We start from the raw sequence: 24,263 nt of genomic DNA, 5'->3' as shown, positions 1-24,263 counted from the left end.
GTAAGAGGAGAAAGATTATGAACCCGAGGGACAACTTTATCATACAGAGAGTGGTGGGTACATGGAGCAAGCTGCCAGAGAATATAGTTGAGGCAGGCACAATAACAACATTTAGAAGACATTTGGGCAGGTACATTGGTTAGAGGGGAGGTAGAAACAAGGAACTGTTTAAATGACATTAAGACAGGTACATGGTTTAGAAGGAATGTAGAAACAAGGAACTGCAGATGCTGGTTCATACCATAGATCGGCACAATGTGCTGGAGTAACACAGGCGGTCAGGCATTATCACTGGAGAAAAAGGATGGGTGACATTTCAGGTCTGGGCCACCTTTTTCTCCAGTGATGCTGCCTGCCCCACAGAGTTACTCCAGCATTTTGTGACTATCTTCGCCGTAAACCAGCGTCTGCAGTTCCTTCCTACACACTTCCTTTCAATGGCTTCTCCTGTGCTGTTGCCCAGCAACAGAGTTCCCCATGGCGACGATTGGAAACAAACCAGGTGCCCAGGTGACCCAGATCCAGGAAGTCCCATCGCAGTCCCGGGGCAGTGGACACAGGCGAGGTGAGTGGAGGGAGGAGTAACAGGTGGTCGGGGGAGGGGGAGGTGAAGGAGCAAGGGGGGTGGGGGGGGGGGGGGGGGGTGAGGGAAAGGGAAGTAGGGCAACAGGAGTGACTGGGAATGAGGGAGGGTGAGGATTACAGTATCTTGCCATTAATTCAATAAAAGCCTCTCCCACAGCACGGCGCTCCCTCACACAGCACTCTGGGGGGCTGTGGGCGCGCCGCACCTATTTATTTATTTATTGAATTATGAAACTACTTTTATTCAAAAAATAAAAATAAACATAGAGTATTAACACAATCAAAGACTGCCTATGTTGACAGTTTACAAACAAACCATCATCCAATTAATATAACGTCAACTTTATCAACAAAACACTCGACCTCCCACAGCGACCAGCATTCACGGAAGGCCTCCAAAGTCCCCATGAACACCACGTGTTCCCTCTCCAGGGACAGGCTGGCAGGACGTGGACCCGGAAAAGGGGCAGCAGTCAACCCCTGTGCTGCCGTCGACCACCCGCTGCCTGGACCCACAAATGACCATCTTGGCCAGGCCCAGGAGCAGACAGACAGAGAGATCCCCCTCCCTCCCGACCTTCCCCCCTCTGTACCGGATGCCCAAATATCAGGAGTGTGGGGCTTAAAATGTAACCAAAATTTGAGGAACAGTCCCTTCAGATAGTCGAACAGGGACTGCAACCTCTCACACTACATGTACAAGTGGAACACGGTCTCTTACTCGCCGCAGATGTGACAGGTGGCTGGCGAGTCCGTGAACCGGCTCAAGTACCTGTTGCAGGCCACAGCCATGTGCAACACTCTCCATCCCAGGTCCCCGATGTAAAGGGGGAAGAATCCCTTATAGAGAGACCTCCACTGGGATGGGTAGTACTGAGGGAGTTCCGCACTGTGGGAGGGGTAGTACTGAGGGAGCACCGCACTCTGGGAGGGCAAAAACGGAGCAAATTTCAAATAGTCCACAATAATGCAATAAGTGGGTCTGTGGTGTTCCGTTGCTGAGGTAGTCTTCGGGTTGGTTGTAGAACCTGATGGTAATTGGAAAGTAGCTGGTCCTGAACCTGGTGGTGTGGGACTTCAGGCTTCTGTACCTCCTGCCCGAAGGTAGCAGTGAGAGGAGGGCATGACCCCGATGGTGGGGATCCCTGATGATAGATACCACCTTCTTGAAGCAGTGCCCCATGTAGGTGCTCTCGTTGGTGGGGGTGGGGATTGTGGCCCGTGATGGACCGGCATTGAGTCTATGCCTGATGTTGGTCTGAGGAGTGTCTGTGAAACAGTCGATCCGTTCTGCATCCTCCAGTTTGTGGGATTTTGCTGTGTTTCCTTTGTTTCCGCAGCAACCCCCCATTAGCCAGGAGGCATCGGTGACATCCGGCGAACTCCACTGATCGGCTCCCAGTGGCGTCGCTGAGGGTTCACCGTTATGGCTGCCCGCGGTGCATGGCAAGACCAGAGGGAGACGATGCCCAGACTGACCGAGGTGGTCACAGAATCCCCTCACCCACCAGAGCCACAGGCACAGGTCAGAGTGTGGACACAAACACAATGGGGTCACCCCATTAAAGGAGGTTGTGGAGGCTTTGGAGGGGTTTACCAGAATGACGCCTGGATTAGAGGGCATTAGCTATAAGGGAGAGATTGGACAAACTTGGATTGTTTTCTCTGTAGTGCCAGAGGTTGCAGGGGGACCTGATCAAAGTATATAAAATTGTAAGTGCATAGATAGGATAGACAAACACAACCAGGGGGGAAATGACAAAGAGTCGAGGGCAACGTTTAAAATCTGAGGGGCTAAGTTTAAAGGAGATGAGCGTGATGTATTTTTTTACACAAAGGGAGGTGGGGGCCTGGACGACACTGCCAGGGGTGATGGTGGAGGCAGCAGAAGTCTGCAGCAGGGTGATGCCATCCAGTTCGACATCCGTGGGTGCCCACCCTATAAAGGGCGCACGCTCCGTGTTGGCGCCGAGCTGCGGCGCTGCTGCTGTCTCTGTTTGTCGTCGTACGCCTGACTGAGGTCAGTTGACGGGGCTCACCGCGGGGAGGTCGACAACATGAGCCCCTCGGTGGAGGTAGTTGCAAGGAGCATTTAAGAGGCTTTTAGACAGGCACGTGGATATTGAGGGAACGGTGGGATTTTGACATATGGGGGGGGGGGGGGGGGGTAGTTTGGTGGGGAGGATTGGGAAGTTTGGCGTGGGGTGGGATAGTTTGGTGAGGGAGGGGTGGTTTGGTGGGGAGGGATAGTTTGGTGAGGGAGGGGTGGTTTGGTGGGGAGGGGTGGTTTGAAGGGAGGGTGGTTTGAGGTGGGAGGGTGGTTGCAGATGGGTGATGAGGTAATTTGAGGGGGAGGGGTGGTCTGGTGGGGTTCGTAGTTAGGGTGAGGAGGTAGTTTGGTGGAGGAGCTTGGGTGAGGGGGCAGTTTGGTGGTGGGAGGGGGGGTGGGGTAGTTAGGTGGGGGGTTTGTGCAGAGTGGTGAGGTGGTTTGTGGGGGCAGGTGGTGGGGGGTTACACCAGCTCTAACCATCCTCTCGCTCCAACCCACAGAGCGACAGCTCCTGCACTGCTCCAGTGACAAATGGGGAGAGAGGAGGGGAGAGATGGTACCTCCATGGCCAGCTCTCTCCCCACACACTCCTGCACGGCGCCAAACTGGACATGTCAGACAGTGGGCAGAACAATCTCCTGGCCTTGCTTTGCCAGCAAAGGTGTGTCAGTCCCCCTTCTTTTTTCCAGTCCATCTTCCATGTTTCAAATGTTGACATCATCCGTCCTGAAAAGGACACAAGCATCCGGCAACAATCAGTGGTTGCAATAGATGATGGTGGTAGCAGAATCAGCTCAGGATACTTCCAGCTTCCAGCCCCGCGACATGGCCACTTCTCCTTAAGGGCCTCAGTCCCCTGAGACCGAGATTTCTCCAATTCCACACTCTGTCACACCGGGAGAATGAGGGAGTCACAGTGGCGCAGCGATAGAGCATCGGGGACCCAGGTTCGATCCTGACTATGGGTGGTGTCTGTACGGAGTGTAAACATTCTCCCTGCGTTAATTGGCTTCTGTAAATTGTAAACTGTCCCTAGTGTGTAGGATTGTGCTGGAGTACGGGTGATCGCCGGTCTGTGTGGTCTCGGTGGGCCGAAGGAAGTGTTACCGCGCTGTATCTCTAAAGTAAAGTAAAAATGTAAAGCTAAATCTAAATTAAACACAGCGAATTGTTGCCGACTGGCCCATTCCAGGCTGCAAGAGCATGTGCTGAGGGACGCACTGAAGCTTGGTGCTGACAACACCAAGGCTTTGTGAGAGTGGACACCAGTCAAGGGTCCTTCTGCTGCTGGACATACAGGGGCAGAGTCCAGTGGGGACATCCCTAAAACAAGAGAAGGTGCATCACCTTGTTTAAAGATAGATGCGAACATGACACTATTAATTGTACAGGCACTGAGGATGTATGAAGGGTGTTTGCACCGGGTTTTTTTGTATATATACTTTATCCTGGATATTTGGGGGGGGGGGGGAATCTTTGTCAGCACCTACGGGTTGGGCCGAAGGGCCTGATTCCATGCTGTGTGACTAGGATTCTCTGCTCCTCAGCCCGGGTTGTTGCTTCACAGCCTCTGGAGCCTATAGACCCAGCTGAGTAATGCCACACTGCCCTCTCCCCAACCCTCATCTCTTTAGACTTTAGAGATACAAGTAAGTAAACAGGCCCGTTGGCCCAGAGTCTGTACTGACCAATGATCCACGAACGCTAGCACTATCCTACACACTAGGGACAATCTTCCTTTTACTAATGCCATTTAACCTACAAACACGCACGGCTTTGGAGTTGTGGGAGGAAACCAGAGCACCCGGAGAAAACCCATACGGTCACAGGGAGAACATACCAACTCCATACAGACAGAACCTGTAGTCAGGATTGAACCAGGGTCTCTGGCGCTGTAAGGCAGCAACTCTACCGCTGTGTCACTGTGCTGGATAGACCAATAGGTTTCAGGCAGACCAAAGAACGTCTTTCACCAAGATGCCCCATCGAAGCGAGTCCCAGTTGCCCATGTTTGTCCCATATTTCTTACAACCTTTCCTATCCATGTACCTGCCCAAGTGTCTTTTAGATCACAAGTGACCAGAGGATCCCTCTCTCCCTGCCTCTGGTGTGGGGGGGGGGGGGGGGGTCGGGAGCAGCCAGGAGGGTCAGGGGAGCACTGTGGGGAAGGAACAGAGACCACTGTCTCCAGCCCCAGCACAATAACATGGCCTGTGATTCTCAGGCTGCCTTCCCTGGAGGGAGCGCTGGAGTGGACGAGGCAGGAGGTGCGGAGGGTGAGAGGACGGCTGGTGGAGACGGAGGCCGAGCTCCTTGCCGCTCGTCGCCAGGAGCCGCCGCTCTCTGCCCAGACAGCGCTGGCGTGGAGCGAGGTGCACACCGCGAGGAGCAGACTCCGGGATCTACAGACAATGTGAGAGACAGTCAGTACCCCACCTCCCAACCCCCGGGGTGAGGGGCATCAGGACAGACAAACCCCGTACCCACCCATCACAGAGTGCGGCGCTCCCTCACCTGCCCCTCCCACAGTGCGGCGCTCCCTCAGTATTGAACGGTTGGACTGCTCGCTGTGCACGGTTGGGGGTGTGTTTATTTTCTCGTTGACTGCGCATAGGGAGGTTGCACGGCAGTCGGGTCACGACCCTTGACCCATAATGTTGCTACGCTATGCCAACTGGATTACACGCGATGAACTGCAGGTAGGCACTGACCATTGCTGCCAGCGTAGCGGGCGCGTTAAAACCCGCCGAAATTGTCAATTTTTGCGCTTCAAAATAATTATGGAAATCGGGATAAGCGTGAGAGACATTTATCCTACTTCAGAAGTCCAAACGTGAGGAGAAATGATGGTAGATAGAAACGAGAGCTGAAGGGACAACAACAGCCAAAGTGCTTGGTGACCATTGGCCGTTTGCTCACTACATTTCATCAACAGTAAGGCATTATTTGTGTTTTTTCTTGATTCCTTTGGCATCTAAAAAGTTTCAGAAGTGATAAATCTGGCTGTAAAATGTTAAAATCACCCATGGATCTCAAGTGGGTTTTTACATACAAAAAGAAAACGCCTCTGAGGCAAAATTTATAGCCAGATTGATCACTTCTGAGACTTTTTAGATACCAATCAAGAAAAAACACAAATAATGCCTTACTCTTGATGAAATGCAGTGAGCAAACGCAACAATTCCCAATATTTTCAATCTCAATATCTGCACGGCCAATGTTCGCCAAGCACTTTATCTGTTGTTGTCCCTTCACCTCTCGCTTCTCTTTACCTTCATTTCGCTTCACTTTTGGAATTTTGAAGTTGGGTACATGTCTCTCACGCTTACCCCGATTTCCACAATTTTTTACAGCGCAAAAATTCAACATGTTGGCGGTTTTTAACAGGTAGGAAAGTACGCGTTTCGTGTATTAACAACATATACCAGAAGTTGCAATGTCCTCCAGATGGATTGAGCGGCTCCGTGCGTCAAGCCCTATGACCCAGTGACCTTACGTGCAACCCCCCCTATAATGGTGATACTGAGTGTCCTGCTGAACCTTCTGGAACATTCTCTTGGATAAGGTGTGAAGAAGAAGCCGCACAGAACGCCCAACTCCAGCAGCACGTCCAACAGCTGAGCCAGCGACTGGAGAGACAGGGAGCACAGCATGCCCAGGTCAGCCTGCCCGCCACTGATGCTACACCTCCTTCTGTTCACCCTTCACCATTCCTTCTGTCGCTGGCATGAACAGCAGTTATTGCCATCCCTCACTGTCATAGAGTCATAGTTTTACACCGTGCAAATAGGCCCTTCGGCCCAACTTGCCCACTCTGGCCAACATGGCCATGGAAACGTCTGTCTGAAGAAAGGTCTCGACTCGGAAACGTCAACCATTCCTTCTCTCCAGTGATGCTGCCTGTTCCGCTGAGTTACTCCAGCTTTTTGTGTCTATATCCCATCTTCACTAGTCCCACCTGCCTGCATTTGACCCATGTCCCTCTCTGGCGCAGTAAGGCATGGATAGGACAGGGTTGGTACATGGATAGGACAGATTTGGAAGAATGTGGACCAAACGCAGGCAGGTGGGATTAGTGTAGCTGGGACATGTTGGACGATGTGGGCAATCTTCCATCTAAACCAGCATGTCTGTGGACTCTATGTTGGAGATGACATTGTCCGGTAGTTGTTGTGGCAATGCCAGAAAAAGAGTGGAGTGATGAAGTAACTCAAATGGGTCAGGCAGCATCTCTGGAGAACATGGATAAGTGAAGTTTTGGGTAGGGACGCTTCTTCAGACTGATTGTAGGGAGTTGGAGGGAAATGAAATCTGGAAGAGAGAGAGAGGCAGGACAAAGCGTGGCAGGTCAGTGATGGAGCAGATGAAGATGGTTTGCCCCAGGACCCCGAGGAACTCCTGCAGTAATGTCCTGAGTTAGGATGAGTGGCCTCTAGCCACCGCATCCATCTTCCTCTGTTCAATGTGTTAGAAGAAACTGCAGATGCTGGTTTACACCAAAGATAGGAACACAATGCTGCAGTAACTCAGCGGGTCAGGGAGCATGTCTGGAGACAAGGAATGGGTGATGTGTTTCAGGTCGAGACCCTTCTTCAGTTCGTCCTTCCCCTGCTCAATATCCGACCCCAACACCCAGAGTGTTACCTCTTGGAAGCTTCGGTATACCAGGGCACTCTGATTCCACTCCTAGTCAAATGCTGCTGAGATGTCAAGGGCAGTCACTCTCGCCTCACCTCTGAGATTTCAACGCCTCTCTGGGCCGTTGGGCTGTATCAAGGGGTGAGTGTCTGGCATTGCCACTGCTCTACCTTTGCAAGCAACTCGCTCAAAGTGCAATGAGTGATCAGCAATAGATGTGAACACTCTCTGAAAGTGGCAACACAAATAGACAGAGTGATAAAGGAGACGTATGGTATGCGTGTCTTCATCAGCCAGGGCATTGAACATAAAAGTCAGGAAGTCATGATGTAGATTTATGGTACTTTGGTTAGGATTCATTTGGAGTAGTGTGCATTTCTGGTCACCTCATTACAGGAAGCTTGCGGAGGCTTTAGAAACCAAGGAGGTTTACCTGAATAATGCATGCATTGAGGTATTAGCTACAGGGAGAGGTTAGACAGACTTGGATTATTTTCTCTGGAATGCCAGAGGATGAGGTAAGATCTGATACGCATATAAAATTATGAAAGGTGTAGTCAGAACATTTTTCCGAGGATGCAAAGATCAGATACTAGAGGGCATAGCTTTAAGCTGAGAGGGGCAAAGCTTAAAGGAGAAGGGCAGAGCAAGTTCTTCACACAGAAGGTGGTGGGTACATGGAAAGTGCTGCCAGAACTGGTGGTTAAGGCAGACATGACAGTAGCATTTAAGAGGTTTTTAGTGGCGATGCAGTGAATGGAGGGTGTGTGGATTATGAGCAGGCAGATAAGAGTTGATCCTGGCATCATGTTTGTCACAGACATTATGGGCTGAAGGACCTCTTCTCTCGCTGCTCCGGCTCTCCGACTCTACGACCATGTTTTAACCCTGACTCGCTACCACAGCCACGTTTGTTATCTCAGTGCTTGCCTGAGATCTTCTCCCAACTAACAATGATCTATTCTACATGTCCTTGATCCACATTCTCTTTGTCTTGTTTTCACACCTTATACTTCCTTATCTATGTATCTCCCTCTCCCCTGACATTAGTCTGAAGAAGGGTCTCGACACGAAACGTCACCCATTCCTTTTGTCCAGATATTCTGCCTGAATTACTCCAGCTTTTTGTGTCTATATCTTCGGTTATCTACAGCATCTGCAGTTCCATCCTACACTGTACTGTTGTATGTTCTGCGTATCCCTGCTGATGGTGGGAGGGAGCGAGTGGCGCTTGCTGGGCTGGGCTGTTTTGTCGGATGTGCGATCCGGTGAATCTTCGATGCCTCAGGCTCTCCTCTGCCAACAGGACCTGAACTCCATGAGCGATGCAGTGGAGAGGACGAGGGTGGGAGTCTGTCAGCTCGAGCAGAACCTGGGCACGGAATGCGGCCAGGCAGCCTTGGAAAACATCGGTGGAAGCCTGAGAGTGATGGCGGAAGCTGAGGAGAGCGTGTTTCAGGAGAACGTCACACAGGCCTACGATCAAAGTGTACGGAAAAAGCTCACTCACTTTGTAGCGCGGTACATCTTAAATGGTATGTAGAGTCACACTGGGCACCGGGAGTGGGCACACCCTTCGAGATGCCTGGCTTGGATCACTGATGCCCTGCACACGCCTTTCACGCCTTCACCGGATACATTGGAGAGGATGCAGAAGTGATTCACCAAGTTGTTACCCGGACTTGCGAGCTTCAGTTGTAGGGAATTGTAGGGAGAGGTTGGACAGACTTTGGCGCATAGGAAGCAGAGGGGTGATCTTGTTGAGGTGTACAAGATTGTGAGGGGCATGGGTAGACCAGCGATGCCATTGAGTTCAGGGAGACACAGGGCACAGAAACAGGCCCAACCCTCACACCCGTCCACACTAATCCTACATTAATCCCATTTAATCCCCTCAGAATAAAAGGATGTAGAGAGGAGATGAGGAGGAATTTCTTTAGTCAGAGGGTGGTGAATCTGTGGAATTCATTGTGACAGAAGGCTGTGGAGGCCAAGTCAATGGATATTTTTTATGTCAAGAGTGCTTTATTCTCACATCCTGGATAGAACGATACAATTCTTGCTGTAGCACAACAGCTGGGCTGGTGCGGAGATTTAAGGCGGAGATTGACAGATTCTTGATTAGTATGGGTGTCAGGGGAGTAGGCATGAGAGGGAGAGATAGATCAGCCATGATTGAATGGCAGAGTAGACTCGATGGGTGAAATGGCCTAATTCTGCTCATATAACCTATGAATTTATGAACATTTTTTAGAGTCCAAGATGCCCCATCTACACTAGTCCCACATTTGTCCCACATCCCTATAAACTTTTCCTATCCTTGATTATTCTCCCAACATTGCCTTCCCTCAACTCGTTACTGACCCATCGGACAGCAGTGTTGGGCTTCCTCAGTGTCACACAAGGGCTGCCCTGTCGGTGTCGGTGAACGGGAGGTGACCCTGCTCGTGGTGTCCCCGGTGTTAACGACGTCCTCTCCCCCGGTCAGGTGGCAACGCTGGGTGCCCTGCGGACCGGCGAGCGGCTGTTGTTGGATCAGGCGCGCTGTGAGCGCCAGCAGCTGCGGCAGTGCTGCGAGGTACTGGGGAACCACGCTGCCAGCCTGCGGCGCCAGGTGGGTAACCAGTGCTACGGCCCCAGAACTCCAGCCCCAGTGCTCCAGCCCAGAGTTCCAGCCCAGAGTTCCAGCCCAGAGTTCCAGCCGAGCGCCCCAACCCCAGCTCTCCAGCCCAGAGCTCCAGACCCAGAGCTCCAGACCCAGAGCTCCAACCCCAGCTATCCAGCCCAGAGCCCCAGCCCAGAGCTCCAACCCCAGAGCTCCAGCCCAGAGCTCCAGCCCCACCGCTCCAGCCTAGAGCTCCAGCCACAGAGCTCCAGCCTAGAACTCCATCCCAGAGCTCCAGCCACAGAGCTCCAGCCCAGAGCTCCATCCCAGAGCTCCAGCCAGCCCCACACTCTGCTGGATACGACAAGGGGGCATTCATAGTGCAGGCGAGGAGGGCAATGGTGCAGGGCACCGGGAAACTGGGAATGTGGGGAGACACTTTCCAAGGGCCACCACCGGTGGATGGGCCAAATGACCTCTTTCTGTGCGATGTAACCCTATCATTGTGCGGCAGACCTGAGCATCAAGATTCATATTGACTCTATTCCGACATTCGTTTTGCACTATTATAGTTATTATAGTTACTTTACTTTAGACTTTAGAGATACAGCGTCGAAACAGGTCCTTCGGCCCATTGAGTCGGTGCCCAGCACCTAGCACTCTCCTACACACTGGGGACAATTTACAATTTTGGCGAAACCAATTAACCTACAAAGCTGTAGGTCTATTTGTACGACTTTGGAGTGTGGGAGGAAACTGGAGCACCCGGAGAAAACCCATGCGGTCACTGGTAGAACATACGAACTCCTTACAGACAGCGCCCATAGTCAGGATCGAACCCAGGTCTCTGGCGCTGTTAAGGGCCTGTCCCACTTTCACGACCTAATTCACGACCGTTTTTACTCGTGGACATTTTTCATCAGGCTAGAAAAACGCCCCGATCTACTTGATGCCACGAGTACCTACGACTAGCATCACGACCTACCTACGACCTCCTATGACCTACCTACGACCTACCTACGACCCTGTGACGACCATGCTGCGAGTATGAGTCAAGGGCAAACTCGGCAGACATCGTGAATTAGGTCGTGAAAGTGGGACAGGCCCTTTAGGGAACAACTCTACCGCCGCGCCATCGTGCCGCCACTAGTATTACGATTATCACGTTACCTAGTATTACGATGATTTATCGTACTGCTGATTGTTAGATATTTATCTGTGTGTTATTGCGCTTATGGGCCCTGTTAAGCTGCAGCAAGTGAGAATGTCCGTCGTGGGTACACGTGACGATTGAAACACGTTCTATGTTTCTACTCCTGACGCTGTTGCAGGTTCACCGCGAGCAGGCGGAGTGCCAGATGCTGGAGGAGGCGTTTCACCAGCAACACAGCCACAGTCAACACTGCCTGCAGGCGCTGGAGCACAGGATGCAGGTCAGGGCTCAGGCTCGCTCGAGGGATCACCGCCCGGTCTGAAATACCACACCCGGCCCCTCTGTCCACCAACACGCACCTTGGCAAATCCCACAGTACTCCAGGGATTCCTGCTGTCCCCACTGGGAAACAGTGGCTGGCCCAAAGTGTTTCATGCCTCTTCCCCCCTCAATCATTCATGGCTCTATTTAAAACAACGAACCTACGAGGCCATAAAAAAACACAAGCAAGAGCTGGCCATTCGGCCCATCGAACCTGCTCTGCTAGCCCGTTAGAACACAAATGATCCCACCTCGATATGTCCCTAGTGTGGTTAGGATAGTGCTAGTGTATGGGGATCGCTGGTCGGTGTGGATTCACTGGACCGAAGGGTCTGTTTCCACGCTGTATTTTTAAACTAAACCAAATTAAACTAAACTGAAGGTGTACACAGTGTCTGATTGAGAGAATCACAGAGGTGTACACAGTCTGACTGAGAGAGTCAATAGACAATAGGCGCAGGAGAATGCCATTCGGCCCTTCGAGCCAGCACTGCCATTCACTGTGATCATGGCTGATCCTCCACAATCAGTACCCCAGTCCTGCCGTCTCTGGGCTCTGACTGAGAGAGTCACAGAGGTATACACAGTGTGTGACTGAGAGTCACAGAGGTGTACACAGAGTGTGGGGTCTGACTGAGAAAGTCACAGAGGTATTATACAGTGTGTGACTGAGAGAGTCACAGCACAGAGGCAGGTCCTCCCTGTGCCTGCCCTGGCTCCAGTGACACCGATGCCCGGACCTGCGGGGGAGTGAGAGCCGGCGGGAGGAGAGTTATCGATGGTGATGTTCCTGTGCGCAGGGTTTGTGGCGATGGCTGAGTGAAGGGCAGCCGAGGCCGGTGGGAGAGGAGGACAAGGAGGAGGAGGTGACTACGCTGCAGGCTGATGTGGAGAGCAGGTAGGCAGGCGAGGAGCCTGAAGGGACATCTCCTTCCCCTATCCCAACCTCCGAGGAATACCTACAAACCCTCCACCCTGTTCCCCTAACCCCCTCCTTGTCTGTCACCCCCTCAGGCCCCTACATCCCACCTCCCTCACCCCCTCTGATCAGGGTGGATTAGGGGCAGAGTGTGAGTCAGGAGCCCCCTGTCCAGCCTCCCTCTTCTCACCCGCTCCCCCTCTGCTACTCCAGGCCAGCCAGCCCGTTGCCCGAATGCCCCGGTGAGGATTGCCCTCGGCAAGGAGTGTCCATGGAGAGGACCCCTCATTCCACGGAGGGGGAGAGAGGGGAGAGGAGGACGGAGAGACGAGTCCCTAATATTGGGAGAGAAGGTCTGCACTTTGTGGCATGGGCTGCAGGTGAGTGCTAACATCTGGAAAAAACATCTGCTCCAACCTCCTGGCTCAATGCAGGGACTTTTTTTAGTTTTGTTTCGGCCCACCAGGTCCGCGTCGACCAGCGATCCCCGCGCACTAACACTATCGCACACACGCTGGGGACAATTTACAGTTTTACCAAGCCAATTAGCCTACAACCCGGTACGTCTTTCGAGTGTGGGAGGAAACCGGAGCATCCGGAGAAAACCCACGCGTTCACGGGGAGAACGTACAAACTCTGTAAGGCAGCAACTCTACCGCTGCGCCACCGTGCCGCCCTGACTGGACTGTGGACATAACTCAGGCAAACGCTAAATGGAAAGAGACTTTCACACACAGACACCCCATGTATCCTGTTGCCACATAGAATGTCAGAGGCAGGGGAGCCTGTGGGGAGTGACCCACATCCTGACACCCCACGTCTTCTCCACCAACTACAAGGAATAAGTCAGAAGTTACAGGGGCTTCTTGTGTTCACCCAGAGCTTGTCCCCTCGACCCCTCCTCGTGAGTGAGCTCTGCACTCTGCCTGTGCTCTGGGGAAGGAGGTTTGCCCTGAATCACATTGGTAAACGACACCAGCGTAGAGAAGGCCAGGGGACCTGTCATCAAGGACTGGGCCCACGGTTCAATCTCAATCTGTGCCAACAGCTATCAACAAACTTCCAAAGTCTCACTTGGAGTGATGTTCATAGGTTCTAGGAGCAGGATAAGGCCACTCAGCCCATCAAGTCTACTCTGCCATTCAATCATGGCTGAACCATCTTTCCCTCTCAACCCCATTCTCCTGCCTTCTCCCCATAAACCCTGACACCCTTATGGATGATAACAGCATCCAGGTTCGACTGTTCTGGTGAGGTGTTCCTGAGTTTAATGAAGGCGAGTCCGATGCAGTGTGAAGCCTCTACAGTCAAATAGTGCACTGTTAGAACATGGTCGCCAGTCCTGGCAGAGGCATCCCAGGACATAGAGTGCACTGAGACAGAAACTGTCCCTCAATGTCCTCCTCAGAGTGAATTCCGCGGAGCTCTGCGGCTTTCCCTGGGGTATGCCTTGTTGTTCCAGTGTCACCCTGACATACTGAGGGGACTGTGAATTAAACCACATAATTAATCACTGCACAGGCACCCATGCAGCACCCATGCAGCACTCACAATGCGGAGAGCACACGGGCATACGGATCATACCCAAAGGCCACTGACCAACATTATCATGACACGAAGATAGACACAAAAAGCTGAAGTAACTCATCGGGACAGGTAGCATCTCTAGAGAGAAGAAATAGGTGATGTTTTGGGTCGAGACCCCTTTCAGACATCTAAAGAAGGGTCTCAACCTGAAACATTACCCATTCCTTCTCTCGAGAGATGCTGCCTGTCCCGCTGAGTTGCTCCAGCATTTTGTGCCTATCTTCAGTGTAAACCAGAACCAGCAGTTCCTTCCCACAAACAACATCACACACGACACCTACTGTAGATTTCTAATGGTTCTCGTAGTCACACCCAGCTGTTTTAACAGACTCGCCCACACCTCGGGAATCTGCGGCAGAGGAGAGACAGATTCTGTCAGGTCTCGTGGGGATGGATGACCGAGCCCTGGCCAGGTAACATCCTGTGGCACAGCCCAGGGCCTGGGCACCACTCAGCCCCAACTCACTGCCCCGCTGGTGGTGGGCTGCGTGTAACTCTCCACGATTGGTGCATTAGTGGGATCTCTCTGCTATGATTGGTGCATTAGTGGGATCTCTCTGCTGTGATTGGTGCATTAGTGGGATCTCTCCACTGTGATTGGTGCATTAGTGGGATCTCTCTGCTGTGATTGGTGCATTAGTGGGATCTCTCCACTGTGATTGGTGCATCTGTGTGATCTGTCCTCTGGGTTGGTACATTTATTGGATCTCTTCTCCGTTATTGGTGCAACCGTTGGTTCTCTCTCGCTCGCTTTCTCTCTGCGATTGGTATCTGTTGGATCTCTCCATGATTGGTGCATTAGTTTGATCTGGCTGCATTGATTGGTGCATTAGTTGGATCTCTCTGCTGTTATTGGTACATTAGTTGGATCTCTACGCTGTTATCGGTGCCTGAGTTTGGTCTCGCTGCTGTGATTGGTACATTTGTTGGATCACTCCATTGATTGGGGTGGAAAGACTGGGACACATGGCACACCAGGGCTGAGTCTGGGCATAGCTGAATACTGGGGCCTACGCTTGTCTACATTTCCATGCATTCTGAGGAGATGTTGCATGGGGAGTGTGCAAACTCGGACTCGGACGGCGTGGACACAGTGGGCCAAAGGGCCTGTTTCCATGCTGTATCTCTGAACTAAACTAAACAGGCCTTCTGCCCAACTTGTCCATACCCACCAAGATGCCCCATAAAAGCTTTTCCCATCTGCCTGCGTTTGGCCCCTATCCCACCAAACCTTTCCCTATGCCCCTGTCCCACTTAGGAAACCTGAACGGGAAACCTCTGGAGACTTTGCGCCCCACCCAAGATTTCCGTGCGGTTCCCGGAGGTTGCAGGTGGTTGCCGGAGGTTGCAGGTAGTGGAAGCAGGTAGGGAGACTGACAAAAACCTCCGGGAACCTCACGGAAACCTTGGGTGGGGCGCAAAGTCTCCAGAGGTTTCTGTTCAGGTTTCCTAAGTGGGACAGGGGCATTACCGTTTACCTAACTGTGTCTTTTAAATGGTGTTCTTGGACCTGCCTCAACTACTTCCTCTGTCTGCTTGTTCCATATACCCACCACTGTCTGTGTGAAAAAGATGCCTCAGGTTCCTATTAAATCTTTCCCATCTCACCTTTAAACATATGCCCTCCAGTTCTGGCTTCCTCTATCCTAGGAAAAAGACCATATCTATTCCCCTCATGATTTTATACAGCTCTATAAGATCTCCCCTCAGCCTCCCGCACATCAAGGTCCTGGTCTGCACCAGCCTCTCCCGATAGCTCAGGGCCTCGAGTCCTGGCAACATCCTTGTAAATCTTCTCTGCTCTCTTTCCAGCATAATGGCTTCTTTCCTACAGCAGGGTGACCAAACCTGAACACAACACTGCACGTTGTCTGTTACCTGTAACACTCTTGTCTGCTCTGACGCCAGGGGGAGATGTCGCTCCGCTCGGCCCCGCGCTGAAGATGACCGTCCTCAGTCGGACAACTGCAGCCTCTCGGACTGGAGCAGCCCCGGCTCCCACAGCTCCACCGAGTCCGACGTCGGAACCTACATCCAGTCCAGCGTGAGGTCGCTGCCGCCGGACTCCCTACCAGGTGCGCCCCTTCCCCACCCCTCACCTGGCTCTGTGCCAGTGCCCATCAGTCCGCGAGCTCTCACCGCCCTGACTCTCCCAAACACTCGCCCCTCTCCAGGGTCCCAGGGGCGATGTCTAAAAGAGCGACAGGTCACCAGAGTTGACCAAGTCACAGCGCTGGCGGTAAAGGGACCTGGTGAGGAGGTTCATAAGTCATAGGAGCAGAATTAGGGCATTCAGCCCATCAGGTCTATTCTGCCGTTCAATCGTGGCTGATCTATCTTTTCCCTCTCAACCCCATTCTCCTGCCTTCTCCTCATTACCTCTGACACCCGTACTAATCAAGAATCTATCAATCTATGCTTCAAAAATACCCAATGACCTGGCCTCCACAGCCTTCTATGGCAATGAATTCCAGATTCACCTCCCTCTGACTAAAGAAATTCTTCCTCATCTCCTTTCTAAAGATACGCCCTTTTATCCTGAGGCTATGGCCTCTGGTCCTAGACTCTCCCACTTATGGAAACATCTTCTCCACATCCACTCTATCCAGGCCCATTCACTATCTGGAAAGTGTCAATGAGATCCCCACTCATTCTTCTAAACTCCAGCGAGTACAGGCCCAGTGCCATCAAACACTTATCATACGTTAACCCAGCCATCCTCGGGATCATTCTTGTAAACCTCCTCTGGACCCTCTCCAATGCCAGCATATCCTTCCTCAGAAAATGGACCCAAAACTGCTCATGGTACTCTAAATGCGGTCTCCCAATGAGTGCCTTATAAAGCATCAGCATTACACCCGTTTTTACATTCTACCTGGGTTGAACTAATTGGAAGGGGTGGGCGAGGCTGTTGTAGTGTATTATCAGAGTTGTCGGCTGGGCGGGCGGGCGGGGGGTCTGGGGGAGGGGTGTGGAGCAGGCTTTCATCTTCCTGTTGTCCCCTCTCCTCTCGCATCAGGGGAGGAGGGGGCAGAGGACTGGAAACCGGCGAGTGTAAGGCCCTGTCTCAGGACAGCGCGCTTGGCCACTCTATACAGCTCCGGGAAGGGGGGCGGTTTCTGGGAAAGCACGGAGAGGTTGTGGGGAAATTATTGCCAGCAGGGCTTGTTAAACCCGACTGTAGGTCCTGATGAGACCAGGAAGGGGAGAGAGGAGATAAGATCATAAGAGGTAGGAGCAGAATTAGACCATTCGGCCCATCGTCTACTCCACCATTCAATCATGGCTGATCTATCTCTCCCTCCTAACCCCATTCTCCTGCCTTCTCCCCGTAACCCCTGACACCTGTACTAATTAATAGCGATAGATAGCGAGTAGCAAATCCACATCGAACATGCGGGAGTCTCTCAAAGGCCAGTTGACCAGCATTCAGGACCAGCATGTTCCTGAGGATGAGGGGTAAGGATGGCAAGGATCGGGAACCTGGGAAGACAAGATATACTGTAAGCTTAATCGCAAAGCAAAGGTAAGGTGAACTGAAGCTGAAATCAGACAAGGCCCTTGAGGAATGTAAAGCAGGAAATAACTTAAATAAAGAATTAGGAGGGATAAAAGAGACCATGTAATGTCTTTAGTAAGTAGGTTTAAGGAGTATCCTTATGCATATATCAGAGCCAGAGGGTAACTGGGGAAAGGGTGAGCCCACTCTAGGACAAATGACGGAATGTCTGCCTGGTACCAGAGGAGATGGGTGAGGTCCTTATTAAGAGCCGGCACATTGTCCCTGATCCTTCCATCACCACGGTCACAGGTTGAGTCTGTGGACAGTGGGGCTGTTGCTAACTTCTCTGCCTCCCTTCACCTGCAGCCCTGGACACCCCCACATCGTCCAGTCCACAGTCAATGTCCCCGACGTCCAGACCGTCGAATGGCGCAGAGGGACTGACTTCAAGTGTAAGTTACTGAACGCACGGTAAGACTGTGGGAGGGGCAGGACTGAGGGAGCGCAGCACTGTGGGAGGGGCAGTACTGAGGGAGCGCAGCACTGTGGGAGGGGCTGTACTGAGGGAGCGCAGCACTGTGGGAGGGGCAGGACTGAGGGAGCGCAGCACTGTGGGAGGGGCTGTACTGAGGGAGCGCAGCACTGTGGGAGGGGCTTTACTGAGGGAGCGCAGCACTGTTTATTTTTTTTTTATTTTTTTATTTTTTAAATAAATTTATTCAATTATTAAAAAATAATATTACACTACAATAAAACAAGCCAGAACCCACCACCATAATACAATACAAACATGTAATAAACTACTATACACCTATGATACAATCCTTATTGAGGATACATTCAACACCCTGCGGAGCCCAGCGGTCCCGGAACTCCCTCAGGGTGCCCGCAGGGAGCGCAGCACTGTGGGAGGGGCAGTACTGAGGGAGCGCAGCACTGTGGGAGGGGCAGTACTGAGGGAGCTCAGCACTGTGGGAGGGGCAGTACTGAGGGAGCGCAGCACTGTGGGAGGGGCAGTACTGAGGGAGCTCAGCACTGTGGGAGGGGCAGTACTGAGGGAGCTCAGCACTGTGGGAGGGGCAGTACTGAGGGAGCGCAGCACTGTGGGAGGGGCAGTACTGAGGGAGCCCCGCATTGTTTTTAATCAAAAATAATTTATTAAATTACGATACAAAATTATATTTACAAACCAAAACCATGATGACACACCCACCACCACAATACAAAATCACCAAATTATCTAAGACACTAAATTTTCAAATACTGTAACTATAATAATAATAATAATAATAATAATAATAATAATTATTATTATTATTATTATAATAATAATAATAATAATAATAGTAATAATTTAATAATATATTTTATTGTCATCGCATATAAGCGCAACGAGATTTGGTTTGCAGCTTCCATCCGATGTTATAACTTAAATAACTAATAAAATTTAGATTTAGATACCCCGAGAACATGGTTTGTAAAAAGAACATTACAACAGTAAAATAGTCAAAAACACAGTAAAATAGTCAATAGTCCTTATTGAGGATATATTCACCTCCCGCGGGGCCCAGCTGTTCCGGAATGGAGTGGCGCACACTAGGCAGAGCCTCTAGTGTTGAGCAGTGAAGGTGTTCGGGTGGTGCGGTGGGGGTGTTAGTATGGGTCTCTGTCCCCGCAGTCTGATGACTCTACGCCTCCCCACAGGCAGGAGCCATGCAGTTACAGAGGATCCGCCTGCTGACGGGAAGGATGAGGCGCCGGATCGCTCGCTCCAAGTACGGTCTCCGGTTCATGAGCTACCCCCTCATCACCACCGACTTCCAGCCCAGGAGATAGGGCAGGGCTGGGGCGAGGGGGAGGGCGAGGGGGGAGCCTCTTCATCCCTGGATCCGCATCTCAGGCAGGAAGATACATAGCAATCCGCACCCCCCTCCCATACCCCTACTGTCACTCCAGTTCCTGCTCTATCCGTATCCAGCAGAGTTTGACTTTGTGTGATTTAAAATTGGTGATTTGTAATTTAAGCTTCAAGTTCCCAGGTGTAAATATCGCCAACAATCTGTCCTGGTCCAACCACATTGATGCTATGGTCAAGAAAGCACACCGACAGGTCGACACTACTCCCAACAACTCTTACCAACTTCTACAGATACACAAGAGAAAGCATCCTATCCGGGCGCATCACAGCTTGGTTTGGCACCAGCTCTGCCTAAAACTGCAAGAAATTGAAGAGTTGTGGATATAGCCCAGTCCATCATACAAAGGAGGGATACTCGTTAAACACCTCCCTCATTTCCTGCAGTCCGACATAGAAATGATCGCTTTGGTTTCAGAGGGGCCACATTTTCTCCCTAGTTATCCTTTTCCCCTCAATATAATTTTTAATATTATCTGGCAGAGCTATTTCCTGTCCCCTTTTTGCCCTACGGATTTCCTCCTTAAGTATGTTCCTCAGTTTGTGAAACTCCTCCAGGAATACACATAAGCCCATTTGCCTAAACCTGTCCCATCTCTCTTCCTTTCTCCTGACCAAAGCTTAAATTTCTCTGGTCATCCAAGTTTCCTTACACCCATCTGTCTTGCCCTTCACTCTAACAGGACATGAGTTTCACAAACTGAGGTCATCACACTTTAAAAAGCATCCCACTTTCCACACGTTCCTTTGCCTGCAAACCATCCACTCCAATTCAACTTGAGCGAGTTCCTGTCTAATACCATCAAAGTTGGCCTTGCCCCAAATCAGAACAGACCCTCCCTGTCTTTATCAATAACTATCTTAAAGCTAAAAGAACAGTGGTCGCTGGTCCCAAAAGGTTCACCCATGAATACACCAGTCACTTGTCCTTCCCAATTTTCTAAGAGCAGTCCAAGCTTTGCTCTCTCCCGCGTAGGGCCCTCTACATATTGTCTGAGGAAATTTTCCTGAACACATTTGACAAATTCCACCCCATCTAAACCTTTCGCACTAGTACAGCCCCACTCTATACTGTAAATATTAAATCCTCTATCATGCCAACCTTATTAAACCTGCAGCTGCCTATAATCTCTTGGCATATTTGCTCTTTTAATTCCCGTTAAATATTTGTGGGCCTCTAGTGCTTTCAATTGTATGATTTGACTGGATAACATGCAAAGCATAGTTTTTGAATGTATCTCAGTACATGTAGCAATAATAAACCAATACTAATAAACTGAGTAATCGATTGCAAATCTTGGGAGTTTCACATTTCTACCAAATATTGTTTTGGGTGGGCAGAAAATACTCAGCAGGTCAGGCAGCATCTCTGCAGAGAGAAAAACTGAGGTAAATGGACAGGTGTTATATCTGCTGGAGTTGCTGAGAGGGGAGAGGTGTCGATGATTCTGGGATTAACTTGAGGGTTCAATTACTATCTGGTCTTGAATGCTGGAGGGGGTGGGAGTTAAGATGTGTGTGGGGGTGGGACATTGTACATTGTCTTTTACACTGGAAGACTAAAACAGATTGAACTCTGCTTTGTGGAGTTGCTCTGCATTAAGAGTGGTTCCAGTCACATTTACCAGTCACGGATTGGGGTCGGAAGCCGGGTGTGTTTATCTCAGACCATCGGAGGTTTGTGCTGGGCTGATGTGGATGTGGGCATGGATGATGGGAGGTGAAGAGAGTCAAAAGTCAAGAGTGTTCAATTGTCATATATCCCATTCAGAACAATGACATTCTTACTTGCAGCAGTACAACACAATATGTAAACTAGTACTCTGTAAACAATATAATAAATGAGAAAAAAGGTTATATATATATATTTGCACCCGCTGAGTTTCCCCAGCAATTTTGTGTACCTTCGATATTCCAGCAAATATTCCGTCTGGGGACCTTGCGTCCGGATGGCATTAACATTGAATTCTCCCAATTTTGCTAGCCCTTGCTGTCTCCTCCCCTTCCTTAACCCTCTAGCTGTCTCCTCCCACCCTCCTCCTCCCCTTTTCCTTCTTTCTCCCACCCCCCATCAGTCTGAAGAAGGGTTTTGGCCCGAAACGTCGCCTATTTCCTTCGCTCCATAGATGCTGCTGCACCCGCTGAGTTTCCCCAGCAATTTTGTGTACCTTCGATATTCCAGCAACATTGAATCACTCGGCAAAAACCCAGATTGGGTCATCAAACCAGCCGACAAGGGAGGTGCCGTGGTAGTCTGGCGCGTCGATCTCTACAAAGCTGAGGCCATGCACCAACTCTCGGACACCTCCTCCTACTTACCCTTGGACCATGACCCCACTGACGAGCACCAGGCCACCATTTCTAGCACCATCGCCGACTTCATCAATTCCCACGCCCTGCCCGACCAAGCTTCCAACCTCATCGTTCCCCAGCCCCGCACGGCCCGTTTTTACCTTCTCCCCAAAATCCACAAACCCGGCTCTCCCGGCAGACCCATTGTCTCTGCGTGTTCGTGCCCCACCGAACTCATCTCCACATACCTTGACTCCATCCTATCCCCCTTGGTCAAATCCCTCCCCACCTATGTTCTAGACACCTCAGACACTCTCCGCCGCCTCCACGCATTCCACTCTCTGGGCCCTAACCCCCTCATCTTCACCATGGATGTCCGGTCACTCTACACCTCCATCCCCCACCAGGATGGCCTCGGAGCCCTCCGGTTCTTCCTCGACCAGAGGAGCAACCTATACCCAGCCACTGACACTCTCCTCCGCTTAGCGGAGTTGGTCCTCACCCTCAACAACTTTACATTTGACTCCTCCCATTTCCTCCAAACACAAGGCGTAGCTATGGGCACACGCATGGGCCCCAGCTACGCCTGCCTCTTTGTCGGGTACGTTGAACAATCCTTGTTCGAGACGTACCAGGGCCCCATCCCCGACCTCTACCTCCGTTACATTGACGACTGCTTTGGGGCCACCTCCTGCACCTACACACAACTGACTGACTTCATCCACTTCACCACCAACTTCCATCCGGCACTCCAATACACCTGGACGATTTCCGACACTTCCCTACCATTCCTTGACCTCACCATCTCCATCGCAGGGGACAGACTCCTGACCGACATACATTACAAACCCACTGACTCACATGGCTATCTGGACTACACGTCTTCCCACCCTGCCCCCTGTAAAGACTCCATCCCCTACTCCCAATTCCTCCGCCTACGCCGCATCTGTTCCCAGGATGAGACATTCCATACCAGGGCATCGGAAATGTCCTCGTTCTTCAGGGTACGGGGATTCCCCTCCGCCACCATAGATAAGGCTCACACCAGGGTCTCATCCATACCCCGTAACACTGCTCTCTCTCCCCATCCCCGCACTCGCAACAAGGGCAGAGTCCCTCTGGTCCTCACCTTTCACCCCACCAGCCGGCAAATACAACACATAATCCTCCGCCATTTCCGCCACCTCCAACGTGACCCCACCACTCGCCACATCTTCCCATCTCCCCCCATGTCTGCCTTCCGCAAAGACCGCTCCCTCCGCAACTCCCTCGTCAATTCTTCCCTTCCCTCCCGCACCACCCCCTCCCCGGGCACTTTCCGTTGCAACCGCAAGAAATGCAACACCTGTCCCTTCACCTCCCCCCTCGACTCTATTCAAGGACCCAAGCAGTCGTTCCAGGTGCGACAGAGGTTCACCTGTATCTCCTCCATCCTCATCTACTGCATCCGCTGCTCTAGATGTCAGCTGATTTACATCGGGGAGACTAAGCGTAGGTTGGGCGATCGTTTCGCCGAACACCTCCGCTCAGTCCGCAATAACCTACCTGAACTCCCGGTGGCTCAGCACTTCAACTCCCCCTCCCATTCCCAATCCGACCTCTCGGTCCTGGGTCTCCTCCATTGCCAGAGTGAGCAACAGCGGAAATTGGAGGAACAGCACCTCATATTCCGTCTGGGGACCTTGCGTCCGGATGGCATTAACATTGAATTCTCCCAATTTTGCTAGCCCTTGCTGTCTCCTCCCCTTCCTTAACCCTCTAGCTGTCTCCTCCCACCCTCCCATCCGCCCGCCCTCGGGCTCCTCCTCCTCCCCTTTTCCTTCTTTCTCCCACCCCCCATCAGTCTGAAGAAGGGTTTCGGCCCGAAACGTCGCCTATTTCCTTCGCTCCATAGATGCTGCTGCACCCGCTGAGTTTCCCCAGCAATTTTGTGTACCTTCTTATATATATATATATATGTGCGTGTGTGTGTGTGTTTAATATGTATACGTGTGATATATATAACTTCTGTCTGTGTCTATATACTGTATATAGTGTCAGATAGATGTCTGTCTATATGTGTGTGTGTGTATATACATACATATCACATACATACTCATAAAAACAACAATAATAGTGTAGTGGAGGTTGTAGTGTTTAATTGCCTGATGCCTTTCCGGAAAAAGCTGTTCCTGAACCTGGACGTTACAGTTTTTACGTGTGATGCTACAGAATGCCTGGAATCTTCAAATGCAGATGGCACTGGAGATAAAGACTTCTTCATTACAACATAAAAATGATCACTGCAGTAGCCCTTGGGGCTGTGGTTTGTGTGCAGAGAGGGGGGTCAGGTCTGTGATCTGCCTGTCGGGACTTCCCATGCCAGCAGGTGGCAGCAGTTAGCAGGTTTTGGCAGTAGACAATATGGCAAACAGTTGTAAATAGCAAAGTGCTGGAGGAACTCAGCGGTTCAGGCAGCATCTGCGGGGGGGGGAATGGATAGGTGATATTCTGGGTCGAGACCTTGTTGTAGAAAAAGGAGTGCAGAGGGAAGACAACCAAAAGTCAGAGGGATGTTGTGCGACAGGCTGGCAGGTGATGTGTGGGACCAGGTAAGGGGGAGGGATGATGAGGTGATAGTCAGGGGTGGGGGAGAGTGATGTCTAGGTGGTGGGAATGGGATAGTATGGAGGTAATATGTGAACAAATGGAGAGAT

General features: G+C 51.3%; 1 protein-coding gene across 1 annotated transcript; it reads left to right on the top strand.

Annotated features, from left to right (window-relative positions):
• The first annotated feature begins 405 nt into the window (after positions 1-405).
• On the top strand, positions 406-20,567 carry LOC116984625. The gene is made up of 14 exons (XM_033038878.1): positions 406-565; positions 1,926-2,110; positions 3,136-3,296; positions 4,860-5,048; positions 6,201-6,294; positions 8,580-8,762; positions 9,762-9,887; positions 11,210-11,311; positions 12,153-12,250; positions 12,485-12,651; positions 14,187-14,271; positions 15,767-15,933; positions 17,727-17,812; positions 19,065-20,567. Exons 2-14 carry the CDS (start codon positions 2,012-2,014, stop codon positions 19,194-19,196), a joined length of 1,689 nt encoding a protein of 562 aa, XP_032894769.1. The 5' UTR covers positions 406-565; positions 1,926-2,011; the 3' UTR covers positions 19,197-20,567.
• The last annotated feature ends 3,696 nt before the right edge of the window (positions 20,568-24,263 follow it).

This window comes from Amblyraja radiata, chromosome 20, assembly GCF_010909765.2.
Source record: "Amblyraja radiata isolate CabotCenter1 chromosome 20, sAmbRad1.1.pri, whole genome shotgun sequence".
In the NCBI taxonomy this organism is placed as follows: Eukaryota; Metazoa; Chordata; class Chondrichthyes; order Rajiformes; family Rajidae; genus Amblyraja; species Amblyraja radiata.
The sequence above is the reverse complement of the archived record's forward strand: the minus strand, read 5'-3'. Positions and strand labels throughout refer to the sequence as shown.